Source organism: Lampetra planeri, chromosome 11, assembly GCF_965212315.1.
Source record: "Lampetra planeri chromosome 11, kcLamPlan1.2.h2, whole genome shotgun sequence".
In the NCBI taxonomy this organism is placed as follows: Eukaryota; Metazoa; Chordata; class Hyperoartia; order Petromyzontiformes; family Petromyzontidae; genus Lampetra; species Lampetra planeri.
Genome location: NC_136117.1, coordinates 9,237,840 through 9,254,789, shown reverse-complemented (window position 1 = coordinate 9,254,789; position 16,950 = coordinate 9,237,840). Strand labels below are relative to the sequence as shown.

The 16,950-nt window shown below is 42.0% G+C and overlaps 1 protein-coding gene across 2 annotated transcripts in view; it reads right to left on the bottom strand.

The window, feature by feature from the left end:
• Window positions 1-4,762: 4,762 nt before the first annotated feature.
• The window catches only part of LOC144721274 (FERM domain-containing protein 4A-like), a 118,020-nt gene continuing 105,832 nt past the window's right edge, over window positions 4,763-16,950 (bottom strand). For both annotated transcript variants that reach the window (XM_078598770.1, XM_078598771.1), the window contains 4 exons: window positions 15,987-16,704; window positions 13,142-13,325; window positions 12,480-12,576; window positions 4,763-10,229 (listed from right to left, as the gene is read on the bottom strand). In XM_078598770.1, coding sequence (XP_078454896.1) covers window positions 10,097-10,229; window positions 12,480-12,576; window positions 13,142-13,325; window positions 15,987-16,704 — 1,132 coding nt within the window. In that variant the 3' untranslated portion in view covers window positions 4,763-10,096. The remainder of the gene's footprint in view (window positions 10,230-12,479; window positions 12,577-13,141; window positions 13,326-15,986; window positions 16,705-16,950) is intronic.

The following is a 16,950-nucleotide window of genomic DNA, read 5'->3' as shown; positions in this document are numbered from 1 at the left end:
CCTTGTGGGATAGCCGGCGAAAAGCGACCGCCGCCGGCCAATGGGAGGGAGCGAGTCGGTGTAACGAGATTGCGAACAACAATTATGTTTAAATCCGCGCGATGGAATGAATGATGAATTGCGTTAATGTTTTAGGCGCGTGTATGTGGTAATTGTGAGGTTGTGGGAGGGTTTGGGTGGTGGCTTTGCCCATACAAGGAATACTGGGCAAGGGAATCGACGTTGGGGTTGCCTTAATAATTCCTTGCATCGATTAAACGGGAATCGACGTTGGGGTGGTGTTTTTCAAAACGATTCAAATGCTCGATTAAACTGGAATCGATCTGGATCAAGCACCGTCATTCCTTTGACGCGATTTGCGGATCGAAATCGACGCGTTGGTGATCTACAGCGGACGATTTGTGGATCGAAAAAGCCCAGCCCCACCCGCCCCACACTTTAGTCCGCCCCTTGACGCCGATTGGCTGATTTCATTTCTATAGACAGCGCCTTTATTAAAGGCGCTTTACACGGGTTATGAGTGAGAGGATAAGCTTAAGGTGATGCGGTGAATAGGGATGTGGTATGGGAAGAGAGGTTTTTGCTGGTACGGGGATTACGGCGATTACGTAGCGAGTGAGGGGAAGGATGGGGCCAGGGAGGAATGATTCAGGAAGGATGGCGGCAGGGAGGAATGATTCAGGAAAGATGGGGCCAGGGAGGAAGGATTCAGGAAGGATGAGGCCAGGGAGGAAGGATTCAGGAAGGATGGGGCCAGGGAGGAATGATTCAGGAAGGATGGGGCCAGGGAGGAATGATTCAGGAAGGATGGGGCCAGGGAGGAAGGATTCAGGAAGGATGAGGCCAGGGAGGAAGGATTCAGGAAGGATGGCGGCAGGGAGGAATGATTCAGGAAGGATGGGGCCAGGGAGGAAGGATTCAGGAAGGATGAGGCAAGGGAGAAAGGATTCAGGAAGGATGGGGCCAGGGAGGAATGATTCAGGAAGGATGGCGGCAGGGAGGAATGATTCAGGAAGGATGGGGCCAGGGAGGAAGGATTCAGGAAGGATGAGGCCAGGGAGGAATCATTCAGGAAGGATGGCGGCAGGGAGGAATGATTCAGGAAGGATGGGGCCAGGGAGGAAGGATTCAGGAAGGATGAGGCCAGGGAGGAAGGATTCAGGAAGGATGGGGCCAGGGAGGAATGATTCAGGAAGGATGGCGGCAGGGAGGAATGATTCAGGAAGGATGGGGCCAGGGAGGAAGGATTCAGGAAGGATAAGGCCAGGGAGGAATGATTCAGGAAGGATGGCGGCAGGGAGGAATGATTCAGGAAGGATGGGGCCAGGGAGGAAGGATTCAGGAAGGATGAGGCCAGGGAGGAAGGATTCAGGAAGGATGGGGCCAGGGAGGAATGATTCAGGAAGGATGGCGGCAGGGAGGAATGATTCAGGAAGGATGGGGCCAGGGAGGAAGGATTCAGGAAGGATGAGGCCAGGGAGGAAGGATTCAGGAAGGATGGGGCCAGGGAGGAATGATTCAGGAAGGATGGGGCCAGGGAGGAAGGATTTAGGAAGGATGGGGCCAGGGAGGAAGGATTTAGGAAGGATGGGGCCAGGGAGGAAGGATTCAGGAAGGATGGGACCAGGGAGGAATGATTCAGGAAGGATAGGGCCAGGGAGGAATGATTCAGGAAGGATGGGGCCAGGAAAGAAGGAAGGAGGAAGGATGGGGCTAGGGAGGAAGGATTCAGGAAGGATGGGGCTAGGGAGGAAGGATTCAGGAAGGATGGGGCTAGGGAGGAAGGATTCAGGAAGGATGGGGCCAGGGAGGAAGGATGGAGGAAGGATGGCGCCGTTTCACGCTCTGTCAAACGAAAAATAACCCGCAATCTTATATTTTTAACAATTTCTGAATGACACGCACAAACATGTTTGTGGGTCACTTAAAATCTAGATTTGGGGGCCTTAAAATAAAAGTTATCGAATTGTCAGATGTTTTATGTTGTGTGGGTCCTAAAGCTTCCTGTGTACCAAATTTCACCTTTTTACAATGTCGGGAATTACCATAGAGGTTTTTGAGACATACAGATGAAGGTCTTTATAAAGATACACATTCTGAAACGCACGTTTCAGAACGTGGAGGGAAAAATCGGAGGACCCGGTAGTGTTGAAGGCGATGGTTTGAATGAAGAAAAAACATGCAAACGCCTTGATTATAATACGACTGCAATTTTATTTTGTAATGAATGCGTATTGGCAAGCGGAATAACGTTACTGAACCATTCTAGATTCAAAGTGATATTTTTGTATATTTATACATTTTGATATTAAGGCCACATTTATGAACGAATGTGTTGCGTTTTTGTTGTTTATTGTGTGCCACTGCAAACGCAGCAGCATCTAACAAATAATCTCTTATGCTTATTTTACCAAGGTAATACACACCAGTTAAAAACTGCAGTACACTATACACCTAATTATTACAGTGGCCAATTATATTAGGTAAGCTGAGTGAGGTTGATGTCTTTTGATGTTATAAATACAGAACAGCTTAATTATTTTTTTAAAACGTACTGCATGTGTAGACATTGAATTGTTTTTTGCTGCAGTTAAGGGTTGAGCCACCGGAGGGCGCCTACGAACCGTCTGCTCGAACACATCAGCCGAACCAAATGTGTGCTTTGAACAAGGGTCATTGCCCGAAACGTCTCAGATTATATACAGGGACTCCTCTACTTACAAACATTCGACTTACGAACGTTCAGAGATATGAACAAACCTGTCCGTATATCCAGTTGTCTGTTCGGATCGATATTCGTAAGTTCAACTGCCACGCAATGGATGGCGGTGGTGGCATCTACATCTGCAGAACATGAAGAACCAGTGGAATCTACATCTACAGGAGATTATACAACTTCTAAAGGCATTCCCCGTGTTTAGTGTACATGCCGTACAACATGTTTATAATCGACAGGAGTAAAGTTGGACTTACGAACAAATCGACTTACGAACAGACTTCTGGAATCTAACTCGTTCGTAAGTAAAGGAATCCCTGTATACAATTTATTTATTTTCAAGGAAGTATTCAACGAATGTGTTTAGTTTGTGATAATTGTGCTTGTGCACCACTGCCAACGCAGCATCACCACATCATTTATTTACCAAAATTAAGGGATATTTGTCATATTGACTGCCGTTTTGCTGTGGAATTAACTCAAGTATTCATTCGTAAGTTCAGCAATGCTCAGGCAAGAGGTCGCTCATTCTGTGCTGCCCACATCGTTTGGAACTCTGCAAATCGTGCGATGAACTCCCTGCACGATTGAAGTCGAGGCCAAAGACCTTCCTCCTCTCGTCTGGTTACGATTGACCGCCTTTCAATTGCATATACATACCCACTGTTTGTCGAGCGTATTGAGATTCAGTCACATTTATATGCTATATACCTGTACCGTAAACCCAAATTGTATCATATCAGGCCACCTCAAATGACAATGACATTGCAGTGGCATCTGCATGCACATAATCAGAAGAGTAATGAAGTCTAACCCTGCCTACCTTCTTTCATCAAGGTATGCAAGGTTAAATTGTTTTCAAAGGCCATATTGGAAATGTCTGAACATTTCCTGCTCAATTTTTGGCATAGTCTTTGTTAAAAGACAAACTTAAAATAAAATATAGTTATATAAGTGTAATAACAATTTTTCAGGTCGCCACGTGAGGTACATAAATCGGCCCATATCATGGGAAGACGCACATCTCCTGTAACGTGTCTGTGTTGAATCGAGTAGTTTCAGTGGTGTGTTCCGTGCGCTGGGCTTGCTCCTCCGTGAGTGATTAGGGATGAGGATGTGACCCACTGGCCCTGTTATTCGTGCTGCTTTGCATTTACGATGAACTTCTTTTGTACCCTACGCAGCCAACCGTGATAATCGGTAAAATCACGTAGGTAAAAAATAAAATAAAAATTAATGAAAGTAAAATAAAAATTCACGACGTTTCGGAATTTTTATTTCACTTTTATTAATTTTAATTTTATTTTTTTACCTACGTGACTTTCCCGAAAAAACCTAAGAGTATGAATCCTTGCAGTCACGAAAGTTTCAAATCTAGAATTAATACATGCTAATCGGCTTTGCGCGGGAGGACACTTGCGTGCTGCTGCGAGCAGGCTTCTGTTGAGCGGATGAATCAAAGTTTCACCGTGGTTCATCGACGACTCTCCATGCCTTCTCTGCATCAGGCAGGAGCTCACAAAAGCAGAACACAAATGACCACAGCTCAAGTTCCAAAGATCACGACCGAAGAATGAGACGTCGGGGGAGCCTGGTTACATTGGTGCAGTGACTTGGATAGATTTGTTTTCCGAGGTCTGGAATCATTGTCTTTAATCTGCATAAGTCGTTGCATGTTTGTTACAATTTTGCTAAAATGTTTGTTTAAAATGCTAGCTTGGCTGAGGGTGAGGACAGAAAAGGGATTAATAGGGCGAGGTAGTTAGCACAGGCACACAAATGACGAATGAATGTTTGTGTTTTATGATAAAAAAAAATTTGCTTCCACAGGTGTTGTACATCGGCGTGGAAGCCCTTGAATATTTCAAAACATCTGGGTTGTCCTGAAAGCGCAGTGCGACGGATGAGCGGAGACACGAACTCAGTATGAGGATTATCCTGGGAAAACCAGGACAGGTGGAAACGGTTGACCCACTCCCCACATTATTCTGTAAAAAAAAGGTGAAACGTCGTTTAAAAAAAAACTGCTTGTCAACACACCAGCAATAAAGCTGGACTAAGATACTTTATTGAAGAAGACACCATTAAAACTCATAATTATAAACGCTCACATTGTTCCATGCTTTATTAATGCCGCAGGTGGAAAAAGCACACTATCAACAGCATGAACTTGCTTATCAGTATACATGTTATCTACAATGTATAGCAATTTATCGATGGACCAAGTTTAGCAACTTTAATTAAACGCCTCTCAAATATAACTTATACTTTTAGGTACAACAAGCACAGAAGTAACATCAATATTTAAAACAAAACAATACTAATAACTATCGAAGATATTAAGAACCAGCTTAACAATACAACAATGAAAGAAATACTTAAGTCATATTATACAGAGATGACAAAATGACGTAAAATTATCTTTGTACAATTCATCTATTTATGTACATTTAAAAATGGACTCGCGTGTCCAATTTTAAACATATACGGCAGTCAGAATTCAAAATGAAATATTTATGACTGCTAATACTGTTTATAAAACATATTGGTCTTCAGCTTATAGGCTAAATGGTCCTCTGCAAAGGTAATGTCATATCTCCTATATGTACATGTGTGTGAAGTATGAGATTTTTTGTAATTAAATGCAGAAAATTCCACCTATTTACATTTGTTCACATCGTTTCAAATAATCCTAGATGGAATTTTTCAGATTTTTCTTCATTCCCACACTCTGGAATTTTTTTTCTTTTATCAAAAACATATAGTACTTGTTTAGATTTACTTTTTTTACTATCAATACGTTATAGACGCAGTAAAAAGACCTGTGCAACATACCTCGGTATTTCAATTGTATTGTGAATGCCAAATAAAAAGCAAGCCTTTTAACTGTAGCATGAAAGAAATGGCAAACGAAAAAAAATATGGTATTTTCAATCATTTTGTGGGCTAAATTGCTATTTTTTTACCATGATTCATTTAATTATGCTCGGATTTAAAAAGTGAATGTCTCAAAGCTTCATTACATTACATGGGATCACCAGAGTTATTGGCTGGATTTTCCAAGTGTTATTAAGAAATTTGTTTAAAAAAACACAATGCAAATGGATTTGGCAATTTTCCTGGCATTGGCATAAAAACCTGAGAAAGTATTATATCTATGAAAAATCCAGTTTACCACTGATTATAGGATTTGCTATAATAAACACAGCATAGTTAAGGGTCATGAAGTTAATACACTATTTGTAAATATATACCTTTTATATATTCTAACCATGAATGCTGTTTACTCAAACATTATATTTGAACAAAACACATGCCATCTAAGTTGTATTAGAATAATGTATTGTTATATCAGTTATGGTTTGTAATTATATTAACTCATATGTCCTGTAATTGGATATTTTGAGTCGCATAATGTTGGTCACAATGCTGAGCCAGATGCATCAATGGCTGTTTTTGAAGTCGTGGATAACGTCCGTCCTTCAGGTAGTCACTTCCTTAAACAATCATAGAACATTGCCATATGAGAAATTGAGCCAAGTTATCAGCTAATGAGAAGCATTCAGCTCAGAATTCTAATAGGTGATGGCACTGCCCGCAGTGCACAGGCACAGTTAGTGGTATTCCTACAAACTTGATTTTAGCAAAACTGCATGATGTGGATTACCAATACGGTTCAGTGTTCAACATTTTGCCCATCACGTAATAAGTTATGGCAAAAGTAAAAAGGCAATGTAACTTTTTTACTCGAGGACAAATCATGCAATGAATTGCATTTCATCTTCATATATTAGAAAAACAACCCATGCAAGGTGTTTTGTATGGTCTTCAATGAAATTCAATATTGTAAAAAAATGGTACAAAACTAGTTTCATGACTTTAGATTGATGACTATTGAAAAGCAAGAACTGTATTTACCATATTCTGAAGCTAGTAAGGATATCGATAAATGTGACAAGATAAATTATTTTATGTAAAGAAACAAGTGTGTTAAACTTGGTGTGGCTGCTAGTCATCAACATCTAGCCTTGAAGACATAGATTCGAAGGCTTTTTGAAGTGATGACTTGTGCTACTTTAGAACTTCTACCATAAGAGTATATTACCACTGGTTCAATGTTGGTGGCAAGCACCCTTAAAGTAATATACTCTGGTTATATTTAGCAGGTGACACATTTTTCAAACGTGTCAAACATTCCACCAATACCACAAATACCTCCTATTTTCTGCATTGAGTCAGATACATTACTTATAATCAAAGGTCATAACCTAAGTGTGTTTTGCTGAAGCAGGTAAAATAAGCAAATTATAAATCCCGCTGTCTTCGATACAAGCACATCATATATTGTTTAGGAGTACATTACTAAGTGGTTTAATATGTATTCAGAATGTATTGTTAATTTAATATTTAATAAAAACATGTTTATTTTAAGGAAATTATACTTTATTTGTTTAAAGAAATTATACTTTATTTGTTTAAAATATGTATATCTTGCACTCATTTTACTGAATGGAGAACAAAGGCAAAACATTATTTTTCATACAAGCTCTTAAATTTGTACATGTAAATCAATCCCTAGCCAACTTCTATTATGTGGAGCCCATGAGTGTATGAAGGGTTTTTAATCTGCAGAGGAAAAATCTATTTTCAATGACGAGCTATTGTACAAAAATGCAATGTTGTAATTTGCTTGTCAATGTAATGGTGGAACATGAATAGTTACGATATTGTAATGCAAGCCAATATCTAAATAGCTTGTGCTAAAATGTACACAAAAAAGTTGCTTAACATTTGATGTTATGTGCACTAGGTCTAAAACATTGGGGACCAACAAATGATGGAGCCCATTGAAATAGTTCTGGTGGCCTTTTAGGGGAAATAATGTTACATGGGCTCACTCGACAACAGAAAAAGTGATTGTTTTGGGCTCTTGACTAATATTGTAAGTCACCGGAGATACCATAGAAGCCTCTTGAGGTTGTTCTGGAATGCGCGGGTGTCATTGTGCCTGACTCACCCTTATTTTTACCCTCATGCTGACATGAAAATATTACCAGCATGAGTCACTTTCAGATGTACATTATAGAGCTCTGTGTATGATCATTTCTAAATCATAAGTGAAACGATATTCAATGCCATTGACGAACATGCTAGAAACATGCTGAAAATGTGTGATGTTTGTTGAACTTTGTACGACAGTGAATTATATTTGAATAGAATGATACTTTTACTGAAATAAAAGTTGACCTGCTCTCCAATAATCAATTCTATTTATGTTTTGGTTTATGATTTTAATAACACGAATATTTTTGTTTACACGTAACAATATTGACATTTATCCATAAGTTTCAGGTCATATAAATTGATGGAAAATCAGCTACAAAAGTGTACCAAAATTCACGTAATCTTTAAGAAAAATGAAATTTAAAAACGTGGTTACCTATTATCAGCGTTTCGTAAAATATGGCATGACAGCACCATGAGTTTTTGCAGTTACACTACAACAAATACACATTTAGAAAAAAAAGTTTTCTTTTTACAAAAATAAAATAAATAAAATTATATAAACTAACAGCTCGCACATCCTCCAGGAAACGTTCTTTTTAATTGTAGGAAAATATGTAGCTTTCCCAGAAGCTATACATTTCCCTGAATTAAATTTCAGTCAGGAAACATTTTGAGGGGGAACGGGGATTTTTTTTTCCCTTGAAACACTACTTTCTAAAAATAAAAGCCTCTTTTGTGCATGCACATAATATAATCCAGATGTCTGCTTCTCTCGTATCAATTTCACCTCGCTGCTTCTGAACAAATTCTGTCTCGAGTGCTGTCTCCACAGGGACGGTGCAAACTCTTCAGAAGTTGGCATATTAAAAAAAACGCCGCACATTTATTTAAGAAAGAAAATAAATAAATCAGGCAGAACTCATACCAATTCTTATATATATGACATATAAATGACCTTTGGAAAAGACGAGTTTTTTTATCTATACAACTTTCTACAATGTTTCGCACATTTTAATCTACCTTTGCACACAAAAACTAAATCACGTACTTCCAATGCACTATTCTTTTTTGACAAAAGGTAACTTTTACACAACCTAGACCCTTAGGAATATAATAACGCAATATATCTATGACAACATTTGTCTTACTCTTTTTGTTTATTATCCACATTCTTGCCATGGCAAAAGGTAGTCCTATATTCCAGGCTACTTTTATATACCATACTTGTAAAAGCGACGTATTCTCAATGGCTACATACATTGCTCCAATGTATTTATCCATTGTTGGGTTTAACTCGCAATTTATGCCATATTACTAGCTATCTACCTACAATGGGGCATTGTTAAATGTTCTTCAAAGGCTGTGCTTGTGTAGATTCCTTTCTGCTCAGACTATTGCCCAGTGTGTTTTAATGTTGGCGTTGGTCCTCACCAAAGGATGGTTGCATTGTTTTGTCCAAATGTCAAAATGAGTAACGGGAACTGCCCTCTGGACTTTGGATCCTTGTGTGCGGCTTCTGAAGGATTTTCATGTGCTCACGTTGAAAATCCTTCACTTCAAATTTAAAAAGCATTATGGGTACGGATGTTCAAGGATTGTCTTGTTCAGAGAGTAAGTGGGGTGGGGGTGGGGGGCACACAAAAATAATATTTTTCAGTGATGTAGGGAGTCATCAATACTGCATATGCCAGTGTGTGGATGTGAAAGAAATATTCCATCACATAATTTGCAGGAGCAAGCCACTGTGCATTATCTTAACACAGTAATCTACAATTATTCAACCTGCTTTGTCTAGATCATGCGAAGTCCCATAATTCACAGAACCAATTGACCTGAGTGGACTGCAAATGCGTTTCACAGATATAGCAGGAAATACGTATTATAAGGTAACTTAGTGAGGTTCCAATGAAATATAAAAAATGTAATTATGGATATAAAACAAATCTTGTAGTACCCTAATTAAATCCAGCCCAGCTGAATGAAAGCCACTTCTGCGATATGAAACAGAATTACCATCCAATTTTGATGTGGCGTTATTGTTATCTTGCTGTTATAAGAAGTATCATAGCTTTTGGAGAGAGATTGTAGTTGCATGCTTTTGTAGCTTAGTAATGATGATGTGTTTATGTTTGAAAACAACACTCTTTAAATAAATTCTATTATATATTTGTTTTGCATTCAAATTTTAAGAGAAAATAGTTTCAAAGAGATAAACATACATTATATGCTGGTCAATAAAACGATATTTCTTGCAACCGGAGGGCCAGTTTGTGAAAATGCTGACTTGTTCTTTTTACATTTGACCAAAATATTTTTTTATATTTTTAAAAATCGTTTTCTTACGTAAATATACACTATGCCTATTAACACTGGTCAAGTGAGCCTGGCTGTATTTTGAATGTGGTCTTCCTTGTGCCACGTAGTGAGTGGGCTGGTAATGTGCTGGGCACGGTGGCTTCGCTGCCCGTTCATGATACTCGAGTAGTACGTTATCCTGCTGTACGACCTGTTGGGAGAAAAAAAAACAACAACAACAAAAAAACCACAGGACTTAATCGAGCATTAATGCAAAACATTGGACGCAAATGTTACATTCACACATCCAGCAAATATTTGTGAAGAAAGGCTTATCAACAAAACTTACAATCCAATATATTTAGATATTTAGCTTATATAGAGAGCACTTTATTCAGTCCCAAGGACACGCAAATGCAAACAACTTAACATTTGTCTTGATTCCTGCATTATTAATATGACTTGGGACAAAGTTCCAAAGGCAGGAAGCATGACAACTAAAGGCCTTTGGCCCTCCAAATATACCTGAACGTGAGCTCATCGCATCCCTTCCAAGTTACATTTTGTTTGGCAAAAATATGCATTACGTGCATATGCCCAAGGGGCATGTGAGAAAGAAAGTTTATTTTAAAGTCTATTCTCTTGTACAAAATACAATGTGCAACACAATTTGCCAATTGAAAACTGAAACAACATTCGAGTCTATGCACTCTTTCAGTATATTTCAATCTCAAACCGTTTTTTTTGTAAAGCTGCCCCATGTATATGAATGTTACTGCAAACGAGTCAAATTGTTTCCTAGTTCATAAGAACACATTCGATGTTACCTGCAGCTTCCCTAGGGCTGCTGAGGAGCCTCTGGGGGGTCCTGAGAGGGAGGGGTGGTATCACTGAGGACGAGGAAGACAGCCGGGAAAACGAGATGCAGAGGGAATGGAAGGTCAGAAGTTACTGAGACTAATCCAGAGGTAGAGCCCAGGAGAAAGGCACAGTGCAGCAACAGCAAGTCACCCACTTAAGTGAATGAACAAAAAACAACAGATTGAAGTCTCGGCAAGGAAGAGAAACAGGAAATTGTAATTTCATAAAAGTGGAATTTCAATTTTGATCAATGCAAACAGAGCCGTAGCTATATTACTTTTGTCACACACACCATCTCACTGGATATAGATATACACACAGCGTTCTAACTAATCACTACGAATACCAGTTGATTTTGATGTTATAGCTCGGTCTAGTTTTTGCATTTCGACATTTACTGTTGTTCGGTTAACATTACATTCTCACTTATTCTGTTAAATAAGTAACATGCATTGCAGGTTAAGCTCAACAATGTAATACATGAGGCATAGTATTATAGAATCCGTTGTACTAGGGGTGTATTAATGCATAGAGGAAAGTAGCGGGAACATAGACACATTGATTTATAATTCAACAGCCACATCGAACTTATGATACTCATGCTAATATTGGTTTGGAAAGTTCATAGTTTTTTCAGCCTATTGGTTTAACACACTAATATCATTATCCAGCAGTAGTTGTGTATACTAACGAACTGTAGAGCAGCGATTTTTACTTTCTGAGGCTCATCGGGCTGAGTCAGCTGTATTTAATGACCAATAGCGCTCCATAATGAGTCGTGTTGGGATGAGCCGACTCATAAGAAGCCCACACCATTAAACAAATTGCCAGTGGGAGGAAAATCTGAGATTGGCGTTCAAGTGACTGGAACATTGGTACAAGTTGTAAGTATCACACAGTAACTGTAACGAATTATATTATTACTCTTTGGTTTATCGGTAAAGTCACGTAGGTAAAAATTAAATAAAACAAATCACGTCGTTTCGATCGCAACACAAGCAATCTTGTTACGTGACTTTACTGAAAGAACCAAGAGTATGGATTCCTGCAGTCACGAAAGCTTCAAATCAAGTTTAAATAATAGTATTCACAGACAAAAATACAAAGATCATCCTTTTACTCTGGACAGACTGTAGGGGAAAATAATGTTCGTGAGAAATAATACACACGTATCCAATTTGCATCTGATTAAAACATTCATTACAACAGTTGGGATTTAGACTTAATAGGCAAACAACGATAGGAAAGATCTATAGGCATTCAGACTGTTGGGGTACATACCTTAACGCGAGCAATCGAGGCAAAATTCTCATTGTATATTTGCTACTAACATTCACCGTGGCTGGATTTGTATTACAGTATGCCGGCCACTACCCCCACTACTCTCCACGCACAACAAGAAGCCACCGTTAGCCTCTAAGTGACGGTCACGTCACCCACCACCACTTATGCCAGGCTGAGCGCACACACACACACGTGTCATGCTTGCTCATGAGACTACTACCCAGGTCACTCTTGCTCATAAGACTACCCCCTGCCTCGATTGAGTTCTCACCCCGGTTGAACAAAAACGGAACTTGAAACCTGTGCTCAGGCTCACCTCGTGTGCTGCACAGGCTGGTGTGTGTACGAGGCAGCTTCATCCGCCTGGTGAGCAGGGGACAGCGTGTTTCTCCGACTGCCGCCTCCACACCCGCCTGCCCACATCGACAGGAGGAACAGCGAGCGTTTAGCTGGGGAAAATAGGTTACAGGCGCAATGACAACTCCTTAGCTGCAGCCTGAAACGCTGTTGCACCGCTGTGCCAACAGGTTAACCATTTAACAAATGGGCTCTTGTCAAGCGAGTGCATATCACAGCAGTGCAAGCAACGGTCTGTATCGAACCACATCGTAACATCACACGACAGATGTGGCCGACTCCTACGCCAATGGTCAGCTCGACAGTTCCGTCTGCGGGCAACAATCTCAAACCACGACCCACACAGCAAGAATGCGGCTGCCCCTCTTTGATCATTTGCTGGTCGCCGTCCCCTGGCTTACCAGCCTGTATGTATGTTGAACTTCTTTCGCATCGTACGAAGCCAACCGCGTGGAGCGTGGCTGTTGTATGTGTGTAATATCATGGCATGCCAGCTGTGGTGTTTTTAAGATTAAAACCAGCGGAAAAAATACGCAAATCACACCACGAGGTTTTTTTCGTTTATTTTGTGAACCTCGGCCAAACAAAAGAAGATGAAGTTGAGAGGAGAGACAGCGGCACCTGTTTGCGTGGGCTTGCTAGGAGGAGGCGAGGCCGCGCCCTGGGGGTAAAGCGCCAGCCGGTCAGCATCTGACCAGACGTGTGAAAGCCTCCGCGGGTCCCGATATGCGTTGCGCTCGTACCAGGAGCGCAGGTGCTCAAGAGTGCTCGTCCGAACGCCTTCCTGGCAGCAGCTACGAACCACCTGTCGTCGGCGCACGTGCAAAAAAACACACAAGGTCACCGCTGAGGCTCTCCGATGTGTCCTCGGGGTTGTATCCGCGCGCGGTTCGGCCGTGACGCCCAACGCTTCGTTTGAAGCTGCTTTAGGAGCTGAATAAACTCGGCAGACGCCGTGCCGAACAGCGTGCGGTAACAACACGAAAAATAAAACACTTCAGAGAGCTATACGGCACAGCCGGAAAAAAAACTCATGCAGTGGTAAGGTCACTTTTAAAATGGCATTTAATGATTTAGCACCCACCCCTCTTTCCCTGCCCATGCCATTCTCAAATGAATTGTTACGATTCAGGGTGGCGATTGCATTCAAGAGTTAATTATTTATCTCCTGTTTTACCATCTCATTTGTATTTTCTTATTTCATTCTGTTACAGTTGTAAAGTATATTCACTACATTAGTCTATATATACCCCTAAGCCATATCATTTGCAATAAACTTCAAGAAATCATACATAATACATTACACCAAAAATGTGATTCTGGTCTTGTGACAGTAATAATACATCATTAGACCTCCTTTGCCAGAACCAAAATATAATAACAAGGTTTTCCCCCTTTTTTCTGGCAACAAAACGGAAACCTTTTTACGAGGAATCATGTCTGCATTAACCACAAAACTTGTGGTCAAAATGCAAACAAAAAACACACTGATAATATATGCATTGTCATTGAAACTGATTGGTCCACACCAGAGACAGCTTTCTTTTGAGCCTCGTCTCAATTGGTGCTAGACCAGAGGACGCCAAAAGGCGTACAGCTGAAAGACGATGCACTATCAGAGTAATGAGGGCTCGGGGTAAGCATCGACATCATTAGACCTCCTTTGCCAGTACCAAAATAGAATAATAGGGTTTTTCCCCTTTTTTCTGTCAACAAAACTGAAACCTTTTTACGAGGAATCGTGTGTGCATTAACCACAATACTTGTGGTCAAAATGCACAAGTATTGTGGTTAATGCACACATGATTCCTTGTAAAAAGGTTTCAGTTTTGTTGCCAGAAAAAAGGGGAAAAACCCTATTATAGTAATAATACATTGTAATGGATAAATCGACGCATCATCATTATAACATGCCTTCTTATATAGAGCTGTCTGTCAATTTTCATGACTTATAAGCGTGGCTGATATGTTGTGCAATCTATTGCACTGGTCCGTGTGAGCGACTGACGACAGCATTTTTTACATTCTAAGACATAACTCATAGCTTTTTTTTTACCATTTCAGAAGTCTCTCTGTATGCATCACTTGTTCTGTCCCCTCTGGGGAGGCTCAACACCATCTGGCATTCGTGTGCCATAAAAGTTTAAACCTACTGGTCTGTCAGGAAATGTTGTTGATTGTTCAACTGGGAGCATATGAGAGGGCATCTTCTTCTCATTTCTCAGGTGTGACACAAAGAAAGGAATAGATCATCAGCACCAACTCTAGCTCCAGCACGGAGTCATTTGAGTGCAATCCCTCCACAGTGGAATGGCATCGCCACACTTAATAGCATCTACCACAATACCACCGCACATCTTTAAACAATTTTCCTCCAAGTTATATTCCAATTGTCCTTACTGGCACCATGTCATAAGGCAAAAACGTACCCAATTCAGAACCGTCGCCGCTAACAATATACCAACATGTACAAGGACAGCCCTGGAAGATGCCGTCATGAAGTTTCTGAGCTCACTTGATTTGGCCCCTTTTAAATGTTGAGCGTCAATTATACTAAACTTTAAAATTGGCACAACTGGAGTAAGCCAAGTGAAATGAAAAACCAAATCTAATATTACCGGTTTATTTGTATGGTCATTCATGCCTGGGCTTGGCTATCCTTTCACTGCAACTTGAGAACACGATTTCATTTCAGATGGCTGCCCAGATTCAACACCGGAAGCTTATCGGGGGGCCAGTGCAGGGACTATATGTTCTCCCTGAATATTTGTTCGCCCAGGAATTAATTTTTGGTCAGTGCTCAGTTTTCTGTCATGATAGTTTTACTTTCTCAAACCATCTGTTTGGTCCGAACTCTGTGCTAAGCAATGTAGAGCCGGACCCTAACCCTTATTCTTTCCCTTGGGGGCATAGGGCAACAGCATTCGTTTACACCGGCTCAGCACTCCATAATGGCATGAGGTCTGGCAGCAACCTAGCCACCTTGGTGTATATTACTGATAACGAAACAGGGACGATGGACGGCTCACAAAATATCTGGCACTGCACTGAGAGTTGCCGGCAGTCCTGGTTTTGCCATTACGAGTCCAGTTTCTTTGACAATTTAATGATAAATAATACACCGCTCAAGATAATACATGAAATGCAGTTCTCCCTTCTTCTGCTCGTGTGAGATATTCTTTATCCCTCAATGTCCCAGTTTGTTTTGTACCTCCGAGGTGACAACTCATATGCAGGTATGAAAAATATTCGGAAATTTAACAACAACATCTTTTTTACAAAGACATTGCCCGTAAAAAAATCTCGTGTCAAATTTCCCCAACATACTGAGCCCAAAATGTGCCGGCATTTTTCAACAACAAAAAATTGCCTCGGAAACACAATGGTCTACTCTTCAAAACGCTTTCATTCGAATCATCAACGTCTGCATGACGGCACGCAGAGAGGTGTGTGTCCCCCGCCTCACCTGCGAGCGCGACTGGGTGATGGAGTGCACGATGGCGCCGCCCTCCTGGCGCGCGACCCTCTCGCGGTACATCCCTCCGGCGGTGTACGAGTGCGACGTGCGCACCTGCGCCTTCACGCAGTAGTGTCCCTCGCGTTCGCTCTCCAGGCTGCGCACCACGCAGCGCAAGCCGTCCGCCCGGTCCGCGTATAGCGGGTACTCCTTCACGCGGTACTGCGACGTCGGCAGGTTGTGCGGGAAGCGGTAGAGGCCGGCGCGTCGCGCTCCGCCGACGCCGCCGGGGCCGCCCCCCCCGCCGCCGGGGCCGCCGCACCCCCCGCCGTCGGCGCCCTGCATCTCGCCCCGCGCCTCCGACACGAGGCTCTCCGCCGAGCGGTGCCTCTGCAGCGCCCGCGGGTCAGCGCCGCCCGCCGACGCGCGGCGGCCCAGCCGCGACACGTCGTACGGCGTCCGGCCCGGCCCGCCGTAGTAGCCGCACTCGGAGCTCGACTGGCTGGTGTAGGACGAGCGGTCGTCCAGCGGCAGCTCCGAGCTGTTGCTGCTGCGCGACACGGTGCCCGTGCCGCAGCTCAGGTCGCCGCCGGCCACCGTCGTGCCCTCGGACACCAGCAGCTGGCTCTGAGACTCCAGGCTGCAGCTGCGCTGGCGCAGGTGGGCGGCCGGGAGAGGCTGCTGCTGATGCTGCTGCTGCTGCCCGCCAAGAGTGGACTCGAACCATCTGTAATGTGCAAGAAGGTAAGGTGTCAGAAGCGACCTGGCCATAAATGATAGTTCAACGAAGTTGCTTATTATCACGTGGAAATGTATGGCAGTCAAATACTTTAAACGCATTTTTCTAAATGTGAAAGTAAAAACTGGAGGAACCAGAGAAAAATCCACGTGACCACGGGGAGAACATGCAAACTCCAATATGCAGGCGTCAGGGTTTGGATCGAACCCATGTGTTCCTGTATACTCGGCTAGG